The following is a 22,747-nucleotide window of genomic DNA, read 5'->3' as shown; positions in this document are numbered from 1 at the left end:
GGGTTGATGAGATGAATTCTTAGTATAGTTCCTAACAATGTAAAATGTTTAGAAAAAAATAACCTTTTAACTGTTTTACTTGCTGCTTGTAGATTGTATACAAGCAGCAATTCAGAGTGAGAAAGTTTTTCCCTGTTGATAATAACTTTGATTTAAGTTCATATTTTGGTAGCTAAAGCGTAAATAGAAAAAATACCTTTGTGACTTTAACTTGACGTCACCCCATTGTGATGTGGCAAACGAAATTTTTAATTGGTCTCCGGAAAAATATAAGCATTTCAAAAAGTTTTTTGCTGCTCAATTCGACCCTGTAATTACGTAACGAATCCGAAACGGCAGCGAGTTCAGATTTTTCTGGAAGAGGGGTAGTAATAGGAGATTTCGCGTCGCATCAGCTTCGGATCCCTACTGTAACAATCAGTGTCGTAATCACAACCTTACGACTCGTTGAGCGTTACGCCCCCGAGATGTCGCTAACGAATTTTTAATAGGCCTCCCGAAATATAAACAAAAGCCTAGCGGGCGGCCCCTTTGGAGTTTAATTGCAGGTTTAGGATATGCAGGCAGTTTTTTAACACGATTATGACGTCGCAGGGTCGTGGATTGGGGCGAGGACTGAGGAGGGCTGCGTCACGTGCGAGGTCCGCACTCCGCAACCCGACGCATGCGAGACCGCGGGGCGCCGGCAGCGCAGGCGCGTACTCAACCCCCCGGCCTCCTTCGTCCGTCAGTCTGCCGCCGGCCAACGAGCGTCCCGCCCGTCTGAGCCCCTAGTCGCGCGTCGCGAGTGTTCCCCAACTCCAAGTGATGACGACTTGTGACTAGTGCAATGCTCGTGCTCCGTTGTGCCCTCGTCGCGGCTTTGCTCGCCACCGCCACCGCCGCCTGGCAAGAGAACGTCAGGCCCAAGGTCTTCGCGCAATTAGGTTAGTAACAACTCCCATGCCGTCAGATGTTAACACTAACAAGTCCTTATAACCTCCTGACAACTTGACAACTGTGCTTTCGCTATACAACGGGAAAGCTCATGTTTATTTTTGTTGATGACATTGACACCACGCGTCTCAAAACATTTCAGTGTTTATGTTTGTAGTGTTTTGAACATCGAGAGTTGCAATTAGTTACTTATCAAATTTACTCTACTTTTAGTTTACTAATTCACGTGACTAATAACTAGTAAATAGTAATATTGACTATATTTTACAATATTTCTGGAGAGTTTGGAAAGTTTAGTTAAGCTTAGTTTATGATTTCTTTATCGATATTTATTTCCTATAAGATTTTAATAAGATAGTGAATTTGCAGTTTAATTAAGCAGCCATAAAGATAAAGTGAAATCAATACAACTCATCGCTACATTAAATTTAAATTAATGAATGACATCCAGACATGTTATTATTGCCCACGTGATTTCAATTACCGTATATTAAATGGAGACCGGAGGTTAATTAGGTTATCAATTGTATCGTATAATCCGAAGGCCGGATATTAAGAAAACAATTTACAATAATAAACACCGACCACGTTATTTCGAATTCCATAACGTTAGGCCCGAATAATAATAGCGTCGCCGAAATTGCGCCTTGTGGCACTCCAATAACGAGACAGAGTCACGCAATAGTTCATCCTATGGGAATAAAGGCAGAGTGCACCACTAAATAGAGGCATTGTTTTATTGTGCAGTCTGCAATGCGGGGGACAGCCACGTGGCTCTCATTAGTGCAGCACAAAGCGAAGCAGTTTGTTCTGCGTTTTGCAATGTTATGCCCGGATTAGCGATGCGATGTTTAACGGACTGGATGAAACTTTGTCTAACTTCTGCATTTGATGAGGACGCGTTGTTGTATCATTTGTGTAGAACTGTAGACTGCGGAGAGTAGACTCACGGTTAAATGAGAAAGTTAGCCGACCAGCCGGCATGAAGCTGGTTATTAAAGGGAAGAACGCATCGCAAATAATTAATAACAATATAACAGCAATGAAAAACATTTTTAACTGTAATAATATAGACTTTGATTTTACTACGGATGGCTGGATGTAACCAGTACTCGTGGTTTAAGAGAAACTAAAATAGTTTTTCGAATTCTGTATTTTGAGTATCTTAAACTTGCTAAGGTTTTGATTGTCACGACGACTGTTTAGGTAACAATACATTTTAGTTAGAAATACATTAACTTATTATTAATCAAAGGTTTATTTTAATTTTAAAAACAACTTTACATAGTCTGTAACCGAGTCTGCATACTCTTATAAAGTTATCAAAACTCTAATGTTTTCTTGGGCGTGTTTATCATTTTACTCCGAAGTTTGTAGCCCAACATCACTTTTACTTTAACAATGATATGTCTGTTTTATGTGCAACGATCAATTAAAGAAGTATGAATTGGTATCTATGACGTCACTGGTCTAGACAACATCGTCGGACGCATATCCGTCCATTGTATCCGGTAGTTTTGTTTGCCTTTGGAATTCAATATTAATGGTTTCATTACCTATATTAGGATTATTTAATACATTCGCTGTGTACAAATATAATGTAGAAAATACGCAATTGTCTTGCTAATTCGAATATTTGATAAAGGGATATTGGAGGTTATAACTAATTAGGTACTTCAGTAGTTGGCAACCTTTTGGAAATGGCTTTATTGTTCAAATGTTTCTGTCATCTACTGACAAATGCGGATTCTCTCTCACTAAAAAATAAGTAAATTTGTATTTGCAAAAATATAAAATCAAATTATGATTATTATATTATTATAATAGTTCAAATTATTATTCAATTAATCACTGTTACCCTAACAAAGATCTTCATTAAAGTGCACTCAAGTGTCAATTATCATACAGTGTAACTAAGTTAATTAATTGCAGTCAATAAGCCAAAATGAAGTAAGCAGAGATGACGGAGCGAGTTAATTACCGCCATAGTTCTGTTTGATGTTCGGTTCGGACAGTCGTAGTGTCCGTGTCAACACCTCTCTCGTAATGTGATCCACCAATTCAAACCAGAGGGATCGAGCTGACCGCATAGCGCGGTTTAATAAACGCACGATCAAAGGTCTCTATGGAAATCGGAAGATAAAAAGTTCAGCCTTTATTACTTCGTTATTTCCATACTTAAATATTTGATTTAATCTGTTACATTTTGAGATGTTTTGGTTAACTTATTGCGAATTTTCTTATTAAGTTTATTATGAAGAAATTTCTATCTTTGTAATGTTTTTTATCCTTCCCGAATCCTATTAAGACCTAAGTGTTTATGAATTTCATAGTGCTTAATTTTTTTATGTAATATTTATTGTATTATTATGTAAAGTTGGTTTGTGTTATGGCGTTATAAGCCAAAGTCGTAACCAATATTACTTGCATACTGAATACATAATTTAGTAGGCACTTTAGTTTTAGAAGGACATCAACGTTAATTAGTATTCTAAAATGCATAATGTTAGACTTTACGTGAACACACATGTATAATTAGAACTGTTTTTAAATCCAGCGATACCTCAAGTAAGGGGAGGGTGAAAAGTTAAACAATGTATTCTTGTTATAATTATTATGAATCATGTTTGATACTAGATTGCGTTATAAAAACGCACATATATGTTAAGCTATCTGTTCATGAGGATACAGGATGCTTTTTTGAATTACTAGATAAACTGTCATTATTACGATTATGGCTTGGGTTAGGAGATAGCGGTTGCAATCTAACTAACCTAATTTGTGGGTAATGTAACTGCACTTTGTGTCCGCAAACGAATGTTATAGTTATTATTCTCAAAGTACATCACAAGGGAATTGGTTCAATTTGTGCAAATTGTATACAAAATGTGAAACTAGATCTGCACATATAGTATTGAGGGAATGCAATAATTCTCAAAGTTCCTCAAAGGAAATAGAGGAGCACTGTAACTATTTCAAATGTGATAAAATCTAACGCATTGTGAAAGTATATCGAACTATAATTGTGTGCTTTATTGTTATTGTGTAGTGCATTTATTGTAGAGACCGGTTCTTGAAGTGTGGGCTGAGATAAGTAAGTTGAACGGGATGCTGACCGGAATTTCTCTCGGAATATGTGTCATTAAACTGCAAGATTGAGATAGGTTAGTATTGAAGCTTTATCTAACAATATTAAAAGAGCGTAAAGATTATAATATATAACATATATTTATGGTACATTAATAGATTTGGTCTTAGAATAGTATGACACGGCAGTAAGTCAACATGTACTGATGTCAGAACTTGAAAGTATCTACTATTTAAGTGGTAAACGAGATAATGTTATTAAAATTGAGGTAGACAAAAAAACTGTATTAAATCAAAATAACAAATCAAGCTTTTATAAGGTTAAAAACATACTAATAAATAACTAAAAATATGAACACAGAATTCCAAAACACGTTTTATGGACTGCACAGATTTAACAGGTGCCGCCGTCTGAGGTTCAATTTCAAACGGTTTATGGTGCTGCGTTATGGTTACCGACATCCCCTTTTCTACTTTAACTGCTAGGATTATAGAACGTTTAAGTGGCTCCATAAAATAACTGTTCACTACCTGAAGAAGAAATAAATTACTTAACAGGATAATGCTTTTATATCCCGGAATGTTTTGTACGTGTCGCGCTTTGCCTTATGGGTATTTATTGGGTCATTCGTCAGGAACCAATACCCAAGGGTAGTGTTATGTGGTTGGGGTGCATAATACTGCTGTGACGCGATGTTGTTTATGATTGGACTCTTCTGAACAATTTATTAACGTTTCGATTCGGTCCATAGGGGAAGAAGCTTGTCTCAAATTGTGCCATCAATCATCTGGCTTCATAATTTTTCTTTACGCAAGTAAGGGATTTTTACTCTGGAGTCCCATAAAATCACAGTGTTAATCGAAGAGTTGCAGTAGTAGAGCTTTTTGTGACTGAGCTCGTCCGGGGAAGTAGTACTACCCCGATGCTTATTTCTGCTACCAACCAGTTTTCTTTAGTGTTTAGTATTAGTGTTCTGATCTGAAGGGTAATTGCTGGTGTAATTACAGGTACATGAGGCTTAAATCCTATGTCTCAGGCTGATGGATAGTAGGCGGCATTTCGTAGGACGTATTCCTTGCTTGCCCTGAAAAATATTGCTATGTTTAAAGGCCATGGTTTTCCACTTACGATCCGCTGTGCTATCTTCTTGGTCCGTCAATTGTTACTGCAAACATCGTGATAGTGATGCTATTCACGTAGCTTGTAGGTGTGCAGTCAGTTTTAGGCTCCCCGTTATATGTAAAGTGGGTCAAATACCCGCAACGATAACCGCTAATCGAAAAGGACAAAAGTTCAAACATCTATCCACAACGCGGTGGCTTGCGCCGAACGGAATGTAATTTGGGAACAAAACAAAATCAGTCCTTTAGGAACGCAACACGGTTAAAAATATACTGTTGTTTATTTTGCGGTCAAAATAATAGTCTGTAAGTTAGTGCAATAGGTCGGGGCAGCGGGTTCTGATAAGCTTATTCTGAATGAGTTTAACGAAGAGCATGACACGCACGTGCGTGCGGCATTCACTGTCGCGGTCGAAACGGGAGGGGGAAGAAGGACGGCGCCGCCTTGCGGGAGAGAGACAACTCAGCTTTATGGCGATGCGATATATATCTTTGTATACTAACTCAACTATGTGGGAGGTATGGCAGGCATTTGTATACTTAAAAAAAATCCTGACAAGTTTCCAGTGAGTATTATGAAACATATTCTTAAAATTTTTGAACTTATTTTTAGGTCAAGTTTATTCCTGTGTTATATATCAATAATCATTGCAGTGATATTGTATTCTATGAATACGAAATCAAACTGCTTATTATACAGACGGTTATGCCGTAATAGTGTATTTCTTTACGAGAGATTCGAAGCACAACTTTTTTGGATATTACGCTATAGAAGATTGGTCGTAACTCGTATACGTTGTAACGTTTTTCGATGATATTATTGCTTCTCGTTCCAAACAAGAACATTATGCTGCGCGTTCGACTGCGGCAAATGGAGGCTTATTTATTCAAATTTCGCCTTGTTTCAACAATATAGATGGAGTAATGTAATAAAGGTGATCGATATTTACATTCAACCCTTGCTGACTATAACGCAAATATTGGTAATGAAAATATTTGTTGAAATACTCTAGGCATTTGCAGAGGAAAGGTTTTTTGTGAGACGACTACGAGTGTGTCTAGCCCATTGTAATGCAGTTTTTAAATCCGGATTAAAAGGAAGCTCATAATAAGCTCGATGCGGGGTTGTTACGCTGGGAGTTGGGACATCGTTTGTATCAACTCTTCTGTAAATTTTGCCATTGTACTAAATAAAAACATTGTTGAATTGCACAATTTGAAATGGTAATCCACGTTTTTTGCTTTCGCATACGGAAATAATAATAATACGAAACGAACGATTAAATGGGTGCAGCTAAAAAACTTTGAATATAAATAGGTGCAACTAAAAAACGTTGAATACGGTTTCGTATTTAGAATAAGGTCGTATCTTCTTTTATTTTATCGATCATACGACCAAAAATATCAGTATCGCTTAAAGTGAAGACGATTAAATTCTGAAGGTTAGATTCCATTTGCAATTCAAAACCTCAATCACAGAGTTCTAAACATTCTGCGGACTTCACTCTTTACATACCAACATACTTAACAACGACAAAACCTTCATTTGAAAGGGCACCGATGAATAGCAAGGAGTCAATGGGTCGTAAGAAATGGGCCAGCCAGTACTCACACAAGTGAAATGCACTTTAAAACCAGCCTACTAAGATCTTTCTCGGGCATACCGCTTTTGCTTTAGCCAGGTGGCATGTGATGAGTTCATTGTGCTTAAGAGCTGTGGTTTTATAATATTCCCTCCATTGTTTTTCTCTATGGCAATTCGGAGTCACTTAAATTACTCTGTAATTTAGCGAGCAATTTCGAGAATAACAGGATCTTGCGGTTTTTAAATGGAGAATTTAATTTGCATTTTGAATCATAGTCCATGTGATGGGGCTATTTTTTTGAATACTAGAAGTTTTATATTATAGTAAAACAGACCTCTGCTAGACTAAAGACCTCTCCCAACGGGAGGGTTTGCCGATAATCACAATGCTGGGCAGACGGGTAAGTGATCGCACTTATAGATGGTAGTACAAGCACAGAAGACCTGCCACCCGTTCTCCGTTCTCCGACACCCGCGGGAAGCGGAGAAGTGGTTACAACCGTACTCTAATCTGCTTGTCACCACACAGTACAGTAATACAATACTTAAATATTATCACAAATTTCTTTTGTATATATGTCATCATCATCATCATATCAACCGATAGACGTCCACATAGGTCTTTTGTAGGGAGTTCCAAATTCCACGGTTCTGTGCCGCTTGGATCCAGCGGCTACCTGCGACGCGCTTAATGTTATCTGTCCACCTCGTTGGGGGTCGACCAACGCTGCGCTTACCAGTTGGGTTGCCATTCCAGCACTTTGGGGCCCCAACGTCCATCCTTTCTCCGAACTATGTGGCCCGGCCCATTGTCACTTCAGCTTAGCGACTCGTTGAGCTATTTCGGTAAGTCTGGTTATCCTGTATATCTGGTAAATATACTTCCTGCCTTATCTGTCTTTTTCCCGTGCCCGATTTCTGTTCGCAAAGCACTGAACGCTAATATATAATATGGCCGAACTTAGTCGAAACTTTTGTTAATATAATTTTTTACTTGCGTATAAATAATTTTAATAATTTTTCGCGCAATAACATCGTCCTTTGAAGCTGCACAGAAATCGATATTATCGAAACCTGTGAAATAACAGCTGATGTAAATTTTATACACGTTGGTAAAATCACTGCTCTCTCTGAATTTGCAGGGGAGGCCATTGTTACGGTGGCGATTGGTTCCATTAATAAGGCAGGTGGTCGCACAATGTAAACTCCAACAATAGTATGCTGACGGTGGAGTATCGCGTGCTCTTACTATTGAAAAGCATTTCTCTCTAAATTAATATTTATTTTCGACTTTGCTGTGAGCTATTTTAATGTGTGCGATACGTTGTTACCACAGTAAGTAGTACCAGATGGTCAAATGGAGTCATGGTTATATTCTGAGAGTCAAAATGGCGGTTAATAGTTTCGGTTGAATATTATCATACGTGTTTAATTGGACGTAGGGTAATGAAAACGATCCAAATTACATTAAGTCACTTGTGGAATTTAGCTTAGAGTGTAAGTTGTAATTATTGACTATTAATGCTTTTTTATATTCTATTATATTCTTTAAAAACTGTTGATTTAAAGACTAAAGTGAAAGTTCTTTGCTAAAAATGTATTTACGCCACTATGCTGTCAACTTAGGTACAAATTTGTAATATTGTTCAATATACACGTCTTCTACATTCAACTAACGTACATTAATTTTCTATTGTAGAATGTTCTATTAGTTCATATCGAAGTGGGTCGAAACGTATTGCCTCTTTCCTAAACGACTCTATTGAGACATGTTTATGTCTTGCCACATCTGTATCACATGTTAGGTACAACATCTATTGGTTACATTTTTTGTACCATATACCACAGTCACAATTGTCGGGAAGAGATGAGGCAATCTTATATCGACCAGAGCTGGATGGTATTTTGTTAATAGATAAAGGAATGTCTTTGTGATACGAACTGCACGATAGACGAATTCATGTCATCTCTCAAAATCCATTACACGTTGCTAGCTTATCGACCGGTATGTTACAATATGAATCATTTTGTTACGATATGTGTCTTTGTACACAATACAATTTAGATTTCTTTGAGACAAATTAAAAATTGACGATAACTTATGATATTATATAAAAACCGAAGTGTTTTTTTTGCTCTTACACTATTCTCTGTAACTATTAGGAGGATTACAAAAATCTATTTTTGCATTTAAATCTTCTGAAAATGTTGGTAACAATTTGAATTGTAAAATTATTAATAAATCACAATAAATAGGATGCGAAGTGGACCTTCTCCCAAAAGGTCCGGAATGATATCATGTCGATGATCAGGGAGACACTGACATTGTTTATAAAAGGGGAATATAACCTTATCCCTTTGAAGCTAAAGTTTATGCTTATTCTACCAAAGCTATATTGACGTGAGACAGACGGTTGATCGTAAAAAATATGCCAAAACCAAAACAATAAGAGATAGCCTTGTTGTTTCCAGTTTGAAGAAAACATGTTGTTCCAAGACCACATAATGTTGGCTATGGGCAAGAAGAATAAGAATAGTTATAAGAATAGTTTGTCTGGGGAAAATTTACGTAACATAAGTTGACAGAACTGGCAGTACATCATAAAGCACTAGCACTTTGATCTGTGGCGCACCGTCAAAGGGACGAATAGTTTTGTGCAGTTTAGTCCTCTAAAATTCACTCATTTCGGGAGTAGAAAACTTGGTATTTTTTTACTTGCTGTTGGTTTAGTCTACCGTACTGTAATGAACAACAAAAGATGCAAATAAAGATGCAAATACACATACCATATCTATGGAATACTTACAAAACCTGATATCCTTAGTTAGCTTACACCACCTCACATGTCATAGGTGCATAGTTTTTTCGGACACACAATAAAATCCTATCGCAACATTATATGCAAAAACATATGATAATATTAAATATAATAGATTTACTTAGCAATATTTATGGGCTAATTACCTATGTGATTTTTGCATAATATGGCAACGAAGTGTCTTTTTGGTAATAGCGACCATATGTAGTTACAGCTTCCAGTGATGTTTCCGCTAACTTTGCCAGTGAGATAAAATGAAACATTATTGCAAGTGTAAGAGTTAAGTATAGTGCCCTAAAAATAAATACGCCGTCCCTTTCTACTCTTGAACTTGACTTCGGGTTCAATAACCCGTGCGCTCGATGATAAATTATATTTGGTTTTCAACTGTAGTTTTTAACTTTTGATCCATTTAATGTTATTGTTTGTCATTGTTATCGACTTTTATCTTAATTTACGTTCTGACCTATACACTTGATTGTGTAATAACTGCACATTTTATATAGTTTATATTAACTTGTTAATATTTTAAAAATTAGTTCTCCGATGCGTTAGTATAATTTAATATTTTTTTCAAAGTTATTCCGTCCAGTTTTTGCGGTCCTCTTATTTAAGAACACCAATTTTGAAGAAAAAACATTTTTAAATTTTGAATAATTCGACTTCCATTCTGCATTGCATTAAAGCACTGCAAGAATTAGATATAATATATCATGTGTCGGCTAATTGGCGCAGTGGGCAGCGACTCATATTTCTGAGTCCAAGGCTGTGGGTTCGATTCCCACAAATGTAAATAAGTTTGTTTGAAGAACATGTTTTTTTTACAGTGTAAGTATTGCAGTTCATTTATCATCAGTTTTCTTAGTACCCATCATACAAGCTACGCTTACTTTGGGGACAGATGCCGTTTTGAGTATATTGTAAAAAAAAATATCACTACCATCTTCATTATCATCACCATTTAATAAAATCTCTCATGGGGGGGAAGGGTTTTAAGTCTTAGACCTACCACGGTGCTCCAATACAGGCTTTTGGAAGTTTAAACTATTATTGTACCATGTTAGTGACAATAGCCGGGACCGTCAGCTCAACGTGCTCTTCATGGCACGGGGCTGAGACCACAGGCCCAATAAGTGTGGAGTGGGTGTCGAATACAGAACGTCATTATCAGTAGGTTAACTGCTAACCACTTGACAAACGAGGGAGTTGAGAGTTCAGTTCTCTTTGGAATGCCTTGTTGGCTTTGGTGCAATATATAAAATGAAATCTATCAGTTTATAATAATTAATAACACTTGGACTTACGTGTTGAAGATAATTTTATTCATATATTAAAACACTACGTAATAGTTCAGTTAGAGAATGTATTAGATTTTCGCTTCTATATTTGGAATGTCTACACCACAACTCTGACATATTCCACTTATGTATAAACCAAACCTAATGATGATCTCGGTTATATTTTAGAACCCTATCTTATAAAGCAGCGCTTGAGATAATAAACTGCCAGGTGCTTCGGATGTCACGCATAATGACTGATACGCGTTTACCAAAAAAGATTTCGGTAATAAAATTGCCATTTGTGGCGTACGAAAACATTTTTATGCGCTTATTAAGTTACACACGGTCAAAAACACAACGTTTATGGTAAATAGGATAATATTTCATTCGTTAACGTTAATATCGTCTTTTACTACACCTATTCTTCATGCGTAACCGTTAAGGGTAACAAATGCTTCCTTATGAGTTTTGTAATATGGTATTTTTTACTATTATGTTGGTGGTGTAACCAGGTTTCTACTTCACCTAGTTTCTGTTGCCCTGGTTAGTAAATTTGACCAATATTTGATAGGTAACCAGACTGCAATTTTAGCTTCTAAGAGCTCTTAAAGCTGTTAGTTCGAATCATTAAAGATAAGACCTAAAATATTCCTTACGTACCTATCAAAATACTTTAGTTTTTTATTACTTATGTCTTTTTACTTATGTTGTTTCCATGGAGTATGAAAAATCTTCAGATGCTATAATTTTTCTACTCTTTCCTATCGATAAGCTCTATTGACTTTGTTATTTGATTTGAAGATTTTGCATTGCATTGATTTTATTAATTTGATTCATTTCGGGCATATACAGTCGCTAAATCCCCAGATAGCCTATGTCTTCCGCTTAAGAGGTCTATTTCCTGACTATCTACACAGAAAGCAGCAGGTGCATCGATTTCTAAGCACAGTTCTAAAATTAACTAGGCGTTTGTGTTATAACTAAAATAATTTAAGTGGTATAGTGGTGAAGTGTGCTATGGATGGAAAATATGTTTTGTAGCTAACTCGCTTTTGCTCGTGACTCCACTTACGTTCGCTTGTCGTTTTATACTTCAAAAGTAACACTTTTATGCAAAGTTCAAATCCTATATTTCGCAAAATTAGTTCTTAGCGGACGCCTACATAATATCCATCAGCGTCATCATCATCATCAGCATCCTATTTTATAAAATTTAAAATGCATTTAAAAAATTTCGGAAATGACAGGATTTGAACCTGCGACTCTCGGGCAATCGCGGTCTGAGTGCTTTCACCAATTTAGCTACGGCTCTCCTACCATCGATGCCGAAATTAGTAAATGCCTTTCACATCAGTCTTATAGCGACTGTAGCGTCATCTAGTAGGAAACTTTGCAGTTTCGATCTACTTTTTCAAAGGTCCATATTACAATGAGACACGTTTGGAACAAGAGATGACACATTGCTTAAACTGCAACGTTTCCTACTAGATGACGCTACAGTCGCTATAAGACTGATGTGAAAGGCATATACTTATTTTGGCATCGATGGTAGGAGAGTAGTAGCTTAATTGGTGAAAGCGCTCAGGCCGCGATTGCCCGAGATTCGCAGATTCAAATCCTGGGTTCCGAAATTTTTTATATGCATTTTAAATTTATAAAATTGATAATTCCTCTAAGTGTAGGTAAAAACACTAATAAAAATTATAAAATCATCATCCTATTTAACGGTAAAGGACTAAGGCCACAGTCAACCGGCTAAGAGCAGATTGATAGACTTTACACACCTTTGAAAGCTTTATGAAAAACTCTCTGGGTAATCTGAACCTACATGAGGTTACTATTATCAGATGTCCGAGAAGACAGCTTAAAGTACTCCCCAAGAAACAAGCGGTTGAACTTTGACAAATTGAAAGAGGTAGCCATTGTGAGAGTGTGTAGCCATTTAAGGTAGGGAGTTGTTTAACCAATTTGGTAAATTTCCAGGTAAAATTTCTAGTCAGTTGGCTAAGGTTATTTAGCCGATCGATAAATCCAGCTTCGGATTAGTTTCGCCGTTCCAGTAATTGAAGCAATCGGATCCGGCACAGTAATAGAGGAGTTGGTTCAAAGAAATGCACCTAACGTTCATAACGAAGATAGATCTCTCGAAATTATTCTTGCTTGCTTCTGAAAAACTAATTATAAAACACTTTCTACAATGAACATTAAGCTCAATTTGCTATAATCCGCGAAAAGCAGAAGAATCTGTACCGTGTAATTTATAACTTCTTCAATCTTCATACTCTTTAGAGAAGTCAAACAGATATTTGGCCATGTACACTTCACGCACATTTCGCTCCGTCACCAATCAATCAATGCAAGGAGCAATCCTCAATAGATGTTAACGGCCAGTTAAGTGCAAAATTAAACGCAAAGTAACGCCTGCTTCTATTCAATATTTAAAAACACTTTCTTTAATTAATTTATTTAGTACAATTCTGGAGGTTTGTACATACTTTACATTTAAACACAGTCTGCCAAATTGTAAAACAGTTTCCCCGAGGTTTCAAACCGCGTGAACTAAAGGTCATAATGAAATGTTATATTTGCGTAAAGTTATGTAAAGCTGCTACTGCTGATAGTTCCCGCAGAGTCTTATTTGTGGGCAATAATTAATACTTTAATAATGTGGAACTTTATTTTTATAATTTTATGTTTCATTAATAGTCATCTCAGCGCATTCAAAATCGTGAACTTTATTTTCTTCTCATCAAAAAATTATAGTTAGATAACTCTAATTTTTTAAAAGAAAATTATCACTGCCTGATAATTTAATTTTATATTGGTGAAGTAATGGTTAAATCGGTCGAGTAGTTTCAGAAGCTATTCGGTACAAATAAACAAACAAACATAAAATCTTTCCTCATTATAATATAAATAATAATATCTAAGCAAAGAAGTACAGATTGTATCAAATTATAAGAGAGTTGTTTATTGTATCTCCTAGGAACTACGTTAATTTTTCTTGTGTTGACCGTGTGACGACATCTTACAACTAGATAGTAATAGAACTCATAACCTCGTGTTCCGTTTTGAAGTAATAAAGAATCAGTAGCATTTCCTATCCTAAGGTATACATAATATGGGAACGTAAAACATTTCCTAGCAACTGAGCAGGGTTTATTTTATGCGGCGTTAGTGAAAACTTTTTAAAACACTAAATTATATTCGAGACTGCAGGTTGTTTTAAACGTCGTTAGTTATTGCTTTGTGCATTAGAAGCGTGGTTTCCTCGCCAAAAGTACCTCAGTAAATAAACTCACAAGCTCTTTGACTATTACCTGTGCGTTAACTTACTGCCCGGATTTTTTATGTATGCGATATTTATTAGGTTATTCTAGACTAGCTATTAACCGCGATTTCGTTCGCGTATAATCATTACTGTGTCTTTTTTTTACCTATGATCGGCTTAACTACTTCGCTGATCTTGATGAAATTGGAAAATATATATAGCTTAAGTACGTTCTGATATCTATAGAAGCCTGCCAAATTTTGTATCAAGGACAGTTCCCTGCGGCTTCGTCCACTTTTTTCTATAAGAAATTTAAATATTTTTTACTTTATTTATTTGCGAATTTTGGTTAGGATACAGGTCTTAAATATTATAGTTAGCTCTTAACCAAATTCCGCTAAACAGCAGCAAATCATGTAGGAATAGAAAATGCTTTCTGAGTCCAAGGCCGTGGGTTTGATTCCCACAACTGGAAAATGTTTGTGTGATGAGCATGAATGTTTTTCAGTGTCTGGGTGTTTATATGTATATTATAAGTATTTATGTATTATATTCATAAAAATATTCAACAGCTATCTTAGTACCCATAACACAAGCTACGCTTACTTTGGGGCTAGGTGGCGATGTGTGTATTGTCGTAGTATATTTATTATTATTTATTATTATAATAAAAAATACGTCATGTTAAAAAAAATATATAGCCTATGTTCTTGATAATTTACCCTTTTAATCGTTAGTCGAAGCTAAGAACCGCTACCGCAGGATTAAAGACCTAACCGTTGTTAGCCTATGCACTGCTTAGAAGCTTCTAAGCAGTGCATAGGCTCATATCATCATTATCATATCAACCCATTGGTCAGGACTGCAGCCTAAACCATTTCCATTCTGAACTCCATGTTACTCTTCGAAATTCCATGATATATATGAAAATAAAGCTTAATTTGCTGTACTCTGCGAAAAGAAAAACAAAAGAAACACCGTTTTTTTTTTCTCGCCTGATAGTTAGTTATGAACCGGTCTTTCCGCGGAGCAAATCAAGCTTAATTTTTATAATATGCTATATCGTTGTCAACGTTGTATTATTTAATATTAACTTTTCTATATCATTTTAAAAGCTTATAGGTTGAGTTGTGAAATGCATAAAGACGAAATGAAGCTTATCGTGGGGAACTTGGAAACCAAGTGTCCTGTTACGAACTCGACTTATGCTTTCTTAATTGGCTATATTGGTTAAGTTGAAACTTCAAAGTTTGATCAGGTTTCGATGGAATATTGCGGTATTAAGTAGTAGTTGGGACCTAGACCGGAAATGGTTAAGTCTAGTAACTTTAATGTAAACTAAAAGCCTATTTCAGAATCTACTGTATTTTAATACTTATAATTGTGTCGTCACTTTTTGTGTTAAAAATATCGTAAACTCATATTTTCGCACAGGCACACAAACACTTTGTACCCAAAAGGTTAATTGGTTTGATTTTACAAGTGGCGTGTCCTGGGTTCAATCCCCGGCAGAGGCAATCGTAATTTCTAAATTTTCTGTAATCTGTCCTGTGGCTTCGGCCGAGGCTAATTATAACACCACCGGCAAAGACACTTAATGTTGCCGTAAAGTGATTTACTATTCCGATACGATGCAGCGTAAATACAGTTTAGGAATATGGATTTTTAATATAACCTAATTTTTAATAAAGGCAATTTTTAATATGCTTTTTTTTTAATCACCACCGAAGTTATAAGATCGACAGACTGGGATATCAAGACAGATGGGCAGAAGGAGGGACAGAACGGACAGACGGATAGAAAGATAGAAAGAAAAGTCAAATGTCACTCTTTTACGCATTCGCTTGGTCAAGAAAATATAATTGTTACGATAAATTCCTGATATATATATTACCTATATAAAAGGTACATGAAGTTTGGAACTGGTTTCTAACTTTCTATAGTTACAAACTTAACTTACGCTTACTTACTTCCTTAGCGACATTGGATTAGTTTGGAGTTAAGTTTTCGATGTGATATCTGGATATCCCGGTATTAGGTGGTTGATAGATTCAAATATCTTTTAGTTGGAATCTTCTAGTTGGGTTTTTGCTATTTAGTTGCTGGCTTCTTGTTAGACCAGGGTTCGTTTCGAACTCTTTTAGCTTTAGTTTTATGTAAACGAATGCAATAATCTACATACTCTCATATTAAGAAACAAAGTTATGAATAAATGAATGACTAGACTTTTATTGCACACCACAAAAAGTACATTAATGTTATGTATATGAATGATTCTTAAGCGTACTAAACAAATTGCTGATTGTGGAGCCTAAAAGTACAGCGCGGAAAATTGAGGAACCAGGTTCCATTTGCACTGCTTTTACGAAGTTTTATTATGTAGTTATTAAGGGACGCAGGAAAAAATCTCTCAGCAGCATGGGCAGTTCCTCTGAATTTTATTTAGTTAGGAAGTATGGCAGTTGTATTTAACCCATGCCCCATATCGGGTTCTACGCAAAATCGTAACAGAACGCTGAATCGCTTTGCGGAACGTCTTCGTCGGTTGGGTGGAAAATAACTACTGCCGATACTCCTAACTCCTACAAAAAATGAATGAATTGTCCAGGCCATGCTTAACGTAGGTGCGATAACCGTTGAACCTGGAAAGTCCTACAGTTGTGAAGACGAACAAGCAAGCACGGTACGGAACGCTCTCCAGCACGATGGACCGACGAAATATAGATAGTGACCGTAAAGTCTGAGGACCGGTTCTCGTGTGTTATGTTCAGTAGGGAACGTCCTTGGGCTGAAATGAAGATGAATGATGCGTTTTTAATATTAGCAATTAATTATCACTGTCTTTAACGGTTAAGAAAAGCATCGTGAGGAAACCTTCATCTCTAAGAGTTCTCCATAATGTACTCAAGGTTGTGTGAAGTCTGTCAATGCAAACTTGGCCAGCCTTGGCGACTATAACGGCTTTAACTTTTCTCATCCTGGGAGAAGACCCGATGATGATGAATAAGACTTCAATGAGGAGAGAGAGATGTAATAACAGAGCACAACATCACAGAGAATGCTATCTCAGATACCAAACAAGCTGTATCGCGTGTAGGGATCTCCACTCTGATGACAAATATGCGAAATCTATCCCCCGAGGCACTCAATCGAATCAATTGCAACAATTCGATTGCACACCACAAGTAACGGTGTCCAATGTCGATCAATAAACGGGCAAGTCCTCAAAAGGCAACGACCCGTGATGAGCCTACAGTACGTATTAATAACTAGGACCGCTCTAAGTGCATGTGCAATTGTCCTGTTAGCTGAGTATACAAACAATGCGGGGCCAATCACATGAGACGGATGTTAGTAATTAAGATCGCTCGACTCATTTGAGGGCCGTAGTGGCGGATAAATGTACGTTCGATGGGAAATGTACTGTCGAGTGTCTGTATAGCTACAACTAGATAGAAAGATGGATCATCAACCTTTGACAGGTCCCCTGTCAGAATAAGCAAAGGTTTAAGCCGTAGTCAACCACCGCGCTGTGCTTAGTGCGGATTGTTAGACTTTGTAAGCCTTTGAGAACAATATCGAGCTCCCCGAGAGATGCTGAGTTCCTCACGATGTTTTCCTACACCGTTTAAGTAAGTGATATTTAATTGCTTAAATTTTAAAATCCCAAAAAGTGAGAGGTGGTTAACAAAAAGCTTTTACCATGATAGATGGATAGAAAACTTTTCATCATCATCATCAACTCATTACTGGCCCACTACAGGGTACGGGTCTTTTCTCAGAATGAGATACCCGATACCCTTGTATAGGCCGTAGTATATTGTATACTCACGCTGGCAAATACGGATTAGACTTCATGCAGGTTACCTCACGATGTTTACCTTCGCCGAACAAAAACTGTATTGCAATAAAACACGAAGGAACTATTATACAACCAGAGACAGTACGTTGTAGGCGTAAGTGTAGTAAGTGGTGTAAAGCCAGCCTTATAAATAAAAATGATTTTTAAAAGCGTGTGAAGCTGACATGTAGATGGTGCACAAATGAAAATAAAGTTATATTAAATTAAACTAAACTAAACAAAACTAGTTTACATTTAATAAGCTTACTAACGACTGGCTCTGACCACATTTTTTTTTACTCCTGTATTATTTACGTGTATAAATGTATCACTGTATCTTCAAATCTTAACCCTTTCACCTTGCAAATTAGTATCCACATTATGAAAAAACTCGTATTAGTTAAAGAAAAAAAAAACTCATTAAGGAGCGAAATACTGGAAAGAAATATATTTGGTCTCAAGAGGAATAAATATTTACGAATTTTGTTTCGGAATCTAAAAGAGGCAGAGTATTTACGTTAGCTAAAGGTATAGGTTTGGCTTTCAAGTTGTAAGGAAACTTTATCTGATTATATTTTGTAAATTCCGTTAACGTAGAAAGGGTTAGAGTTAAAGGGTGAGTAATTATCGATTCTGACCGAACACCATTCGCGAGACTCAAAAGTTCTTCGCGAACTTTTCTTTACACTTGAAAATTGTGGCCAACATTTTTGAGGATGCCCAAAAACACCGATGTTTTTATTTCAGATCATGGTCCATAGTAATTTTGTTAGCAACACATTACTTATTGAACTATGTTAGTAAACTATGTTTGTTAGTAACAATTACTAATTCTATGTTAGCCCTTATTATCTATAATGGTCTGGGCCACCCGCCTTTGCGATATGCCCTGGTGGTGTGCACACCATAACAGCTTCACCAGAGAGGGCTGTCCAGCTTAAAAGTCAGTGTGCTGAAAAGAGCGTTGGAACTTCTAAATCGAACTTCTGCTCATCATTCACTCTGCACGCTTGCCTTGAAGGTCGTCCACAAGTCAAAAGTAAAAATTGGGAATATTATACCTCCTTCATTAAAGTAACAGTAAATATTCAAAGTGACCCATGAGCCGTATAAATAAATAAATAAATGAATATGCTACGACAATACACACATCGAAATCTAGCCCCGAAGTAAGCGTAGCTTGTGTTATGGGTGCCTGATGTACGGGTGGATGACTGATGAATATTTTTTTATGAGTAGGTAATATACAAAAATACTTATAAAATACATATAAACACCCAGACACAGTAAAACATTCCTGTTTATCACCCAAACATTTTCCAGTTGTGGGAATCGAACCCACGGCCTGTAAATTAGGGGTGAATTTTTAAGTAAAGGTCACAAAGGGTTGAACCCTTTGTGACCTTTACTTAAAAATTCATATTAACTGATATTACATTTGGTTTTTATATTAAGCTCCGCGTTTTGTTAAAAAAGGCGAGGTACTGCAGTGCGTCGGGCATGTTTGCCGATGCCGGAGTCCCCGACTTCTACGCTGTGCTCCGTAAGAGAATTGCGAGTTTCTGGGAAGTCGTTGTAAATTCCAACAATAAGCTCCTTAGAGTCGTCGCTCAGGCATCCCCTGACAGCGTATTTATTAAACATTGGCGAAAAGTGCACCAGATTCCAAACACGAAATGATATAAAATAGTTGGATATTAATTTGAATTGAAATTTAATTTATTTTTTAATTGAAATTTAATTTATTGTAATTTTTAATTGTAGATTTTAATTGTAGATTTTAATTAATTATTGTTTTTTTTTTTTCTCTTTATTTATTTATTTTTAAAATCGGTCTTATATTTATTTTGTGTTTATTTTTAAAATCTGTCTTATATGTATATTTATTTTGTGTTAAATTTTGTATATGGGTCCCCGACCTGAAATAAAATGATTTTATTTTATTTTTTATTTATTTTTATTTTATTAACTGATATTACATTCGTTTATCAATTTGAAACTTAAAAAATGTCATATAAACCGTTTAGAAGAAGTTTCAATCACCATCATCATCAGTCTGTAAGAGTTGCTGAACTAAAGGCCTTTCCCAACGGGAGGGTTTGCCCATAATCATCACGCTGGGCAGACTTGTTGGTGACCGCAGTAGATGTAGCTGTAGTACATAGGACGCTACTGCCCGTAATATTCCCTTAGTCGCACCTCGTATGACACCCATGAGAAGAAAAAGGTTGGTGACAACTGTTTTCTTATCTGCGGTCGCCACACGGCTGTTAAAATAAATGCGAATAAAATGAAAGCCAACCAAATCTAGAATGAAAATTTTTAATGCGACTTAAAGCAAAGAAATAGACTAAAGAAAACAGATCAACCATGAGTTCGATAGGATCGAACGAAATTACTATAAAAAAATCGACACCCAAACGGGTTAGAAGTTTCGAGAGCGCTGCAAAATCCTAGTTCAGTCATCAGAAAAAATATTAGAGCGAAAGAAATGAACGAGCGAGCTCCTAGTTTTATTAAACGTTTTTCCATCGGGCGTCGCTCCCATCATGTGCCAAACAGCTGCCGCGTACGGTTTTTTACCGTCAACTTTGACCCCACTCTCTGCGATCGCTCATGTGGGAATCGGTTTTTATATCCAACTTCTGGAGTAATTTAAAACTTAATAGCTTCGGCACACGTCCTCTTTTTGTTTGAAGCTACTTAAGTGGGTGTTATAGTTGTATTAATTGGTTTTAGTTTTTTCGGAGGAAACATTACAAATTATTGTTTACGTTGCATTGCATGCAGGAATAAAAAAAATATCACTAGTTTTCTTTGTTGTTTTGAGATGTGATCTCAGTTAAAAAATGTCATTTTACAAGTTGAATATAATAGTAGTATAGACTTACCTAAGTAGAAAAGATTCTCTATCTAGAAAAAAACAATGATTATTATAAGTATTGAGTTACTTAAAATCAATCCCAATTTGAGATTGCAAAACGTTTCAATCAATGCATCTATAAACTATTAATCCATGTTAATATTAAAGAAATAACCTTTATCTTGTCAGTTCCTGTCGTTCCAAGTTTACTTATTGTTCACACGACTACGTTAAATATGAAAACAAAACTAAAACACAAACTAATGAATTGCAAACATGCGCCACTAAGTGCTTTTTACAGCCGAAATCTAATTACGGTCATAGCTCTTCGTCCTAGTTATTTATCTAGCGGTAATAAAGTGTAATATTAGAGGGAATACATCATAGTTATAAAGGCTATTTTCCTGCAGCAGGCGCTAGTCCCGAAGAACCCCAGGGAGGTCGTAACGTTCCTAAGCAATTACGTATGACATGTCATAAAATGCCACATTTGTAACAGTGTGACTACGGACTATATACAATAAAGCTAATGAAAACAAAAACATTAATTTTAATTTAGATGATTGGACTGGGTATTCGGTATAGTAAAATATATTTACGGAAGACGGTTTCATATAATATTATGTAAATTAACTTCTACTAAACAAAAAAGGCATTAAACAAACAAACGATTCCGGAACTACGCAAAATCGCATAATAATCGCTTGGTTACTAAAAAAGAAACTAAACTCCGGCAATAAATATTAAACCGACTATAGAGTAAATTAATTTTTGTACACACAAAGAATTTTGCAAATCCGTCGATAGTTGAAGGAGTTATGCCCGAACATACATAAAAATAAAAACGGAATTCATAACCTCCTCCTTTTTGAAGTCGGTAAAACAATAGTACATATTATTTAAAACTATATAATAAGGTACGTTAAAAAAATATAAGTATGTTTTATGAACTTGTTGCACCATCCCGTTTACACAATCTTGATTCAGGTTGGAACTTGATCTCGAAGGGTTTATCTGGAGGAGGTCGCTCTAAGCGATAAGACTGCTTTTATGCATTTAATAGTTTTAATTTATATTCTTGCATTTTATCTTAGTTAATAGAGAAACTCTTTAAGCCAGAAAGGCTTAGAGTTTATCGATCTAGCTGTCTACTAGGAATAAAGTTCATGAAGCAGTTTAATTTTTTAATTCCAGTGGTTTGATGTAAATTTGTAAGTTGTAAATAGAATCACGTGTAATTATTACGCACATTTCTGGGATGTGTTTTGACAAAATATAAATATTACTAACTACACAACGTCCTATCAACGGTGAGAATATATACTTGAATCTGCTTGTACATTAAATTCTCTCCACGCCCCGTTATCACACGCTTATCTAACACCGAACTAATCCAATCACGCTAAGGAAGTAAGTAAGCATAAGTAGAGTTTATAACAGGAAACCAAGACTCGAAGTTACCAAACTGAACTACTGTTCCATGAGTCATGCCCCATAAATATAGTAACAGTGAAATAATTTCGTGTATAACTAACTGCTTTAAAATTAGCTGTAATGGGAAAAATCATAATCTTCAGCATATGCTTCGCTTTGATTTAGAGCTTAAACTTGCTTAAAATTGGCATTTAATTAAGATGCCAGAAGTGACAATAATGCAAGTGTCCATTTACGTAAGCATGGAACCAAATTATATTTTAATTCTTAAACTACAATATCTTTATGAAAACCTGGATAGCAGCTTAATTTTTGTGCCTTTTGGAGTAGAGACTTTGGGACCGTGGGGTCCGGAGGCAAGAGCCCTTTTCAAAGAATTATCGAAAAGGGTTATCGAGTCTACCGGTGATCCTAGAGCGGGCAGTTACCTTGGCCAACGTATTAGTTTGGCCATCCAAAGGGGCAATGCTGCCAGCATCTTGGGAACTGTGCCTCGCTGCGGTGGTTTC

General features: G+C 36.2%; 1 protein-coding gene across 3 annotated transcripts in view; it reads left to right on the top strand.

Annotated features, from left to right (window-relative positions):
• The first annotated feature begins 686 nt into the window (after positions 1-686).
• The window catches only part of LOC120633149 (semaphorin-1A), a 516,391-nt gene continuing 494,330 nt past the window's right edge, over positions 687-22,747 (top strand). For all 3 annotated transcript variants that reach the window (XM_039903275.1, XM_039903276.1, XM_039903273.1), the window contains exon 1: positions 687-926. In XM_039903275.1, the coding sequence (XP_039759209.1) occupies positions 830-926 (97 nt within the window). In that variant the 5' untranslated portion in view covers positions 687-829. The remainder of the gene's footprint in view (positions 927-22,747) is intronic.

Source organism: Pararge aegeria, chromosome 21 (assembly GCF_905163445.1).
Source record: "Pararge aegeria chromosome 21, ilParAegt1.1, whole genome shotgun sequence".
Classification (NCBI taxonomy): domain Eukaryota; kingdom Metazoa; phylum Arthropoda; class Insecta; order Lepidoptera; family Nymphalidae; genus Pararge; species Pararge aegeria.
Note: the sequence above shows the minus strand (reverse complement) of the source record. Positions and strands in the feature narration are given on the sequence as shown.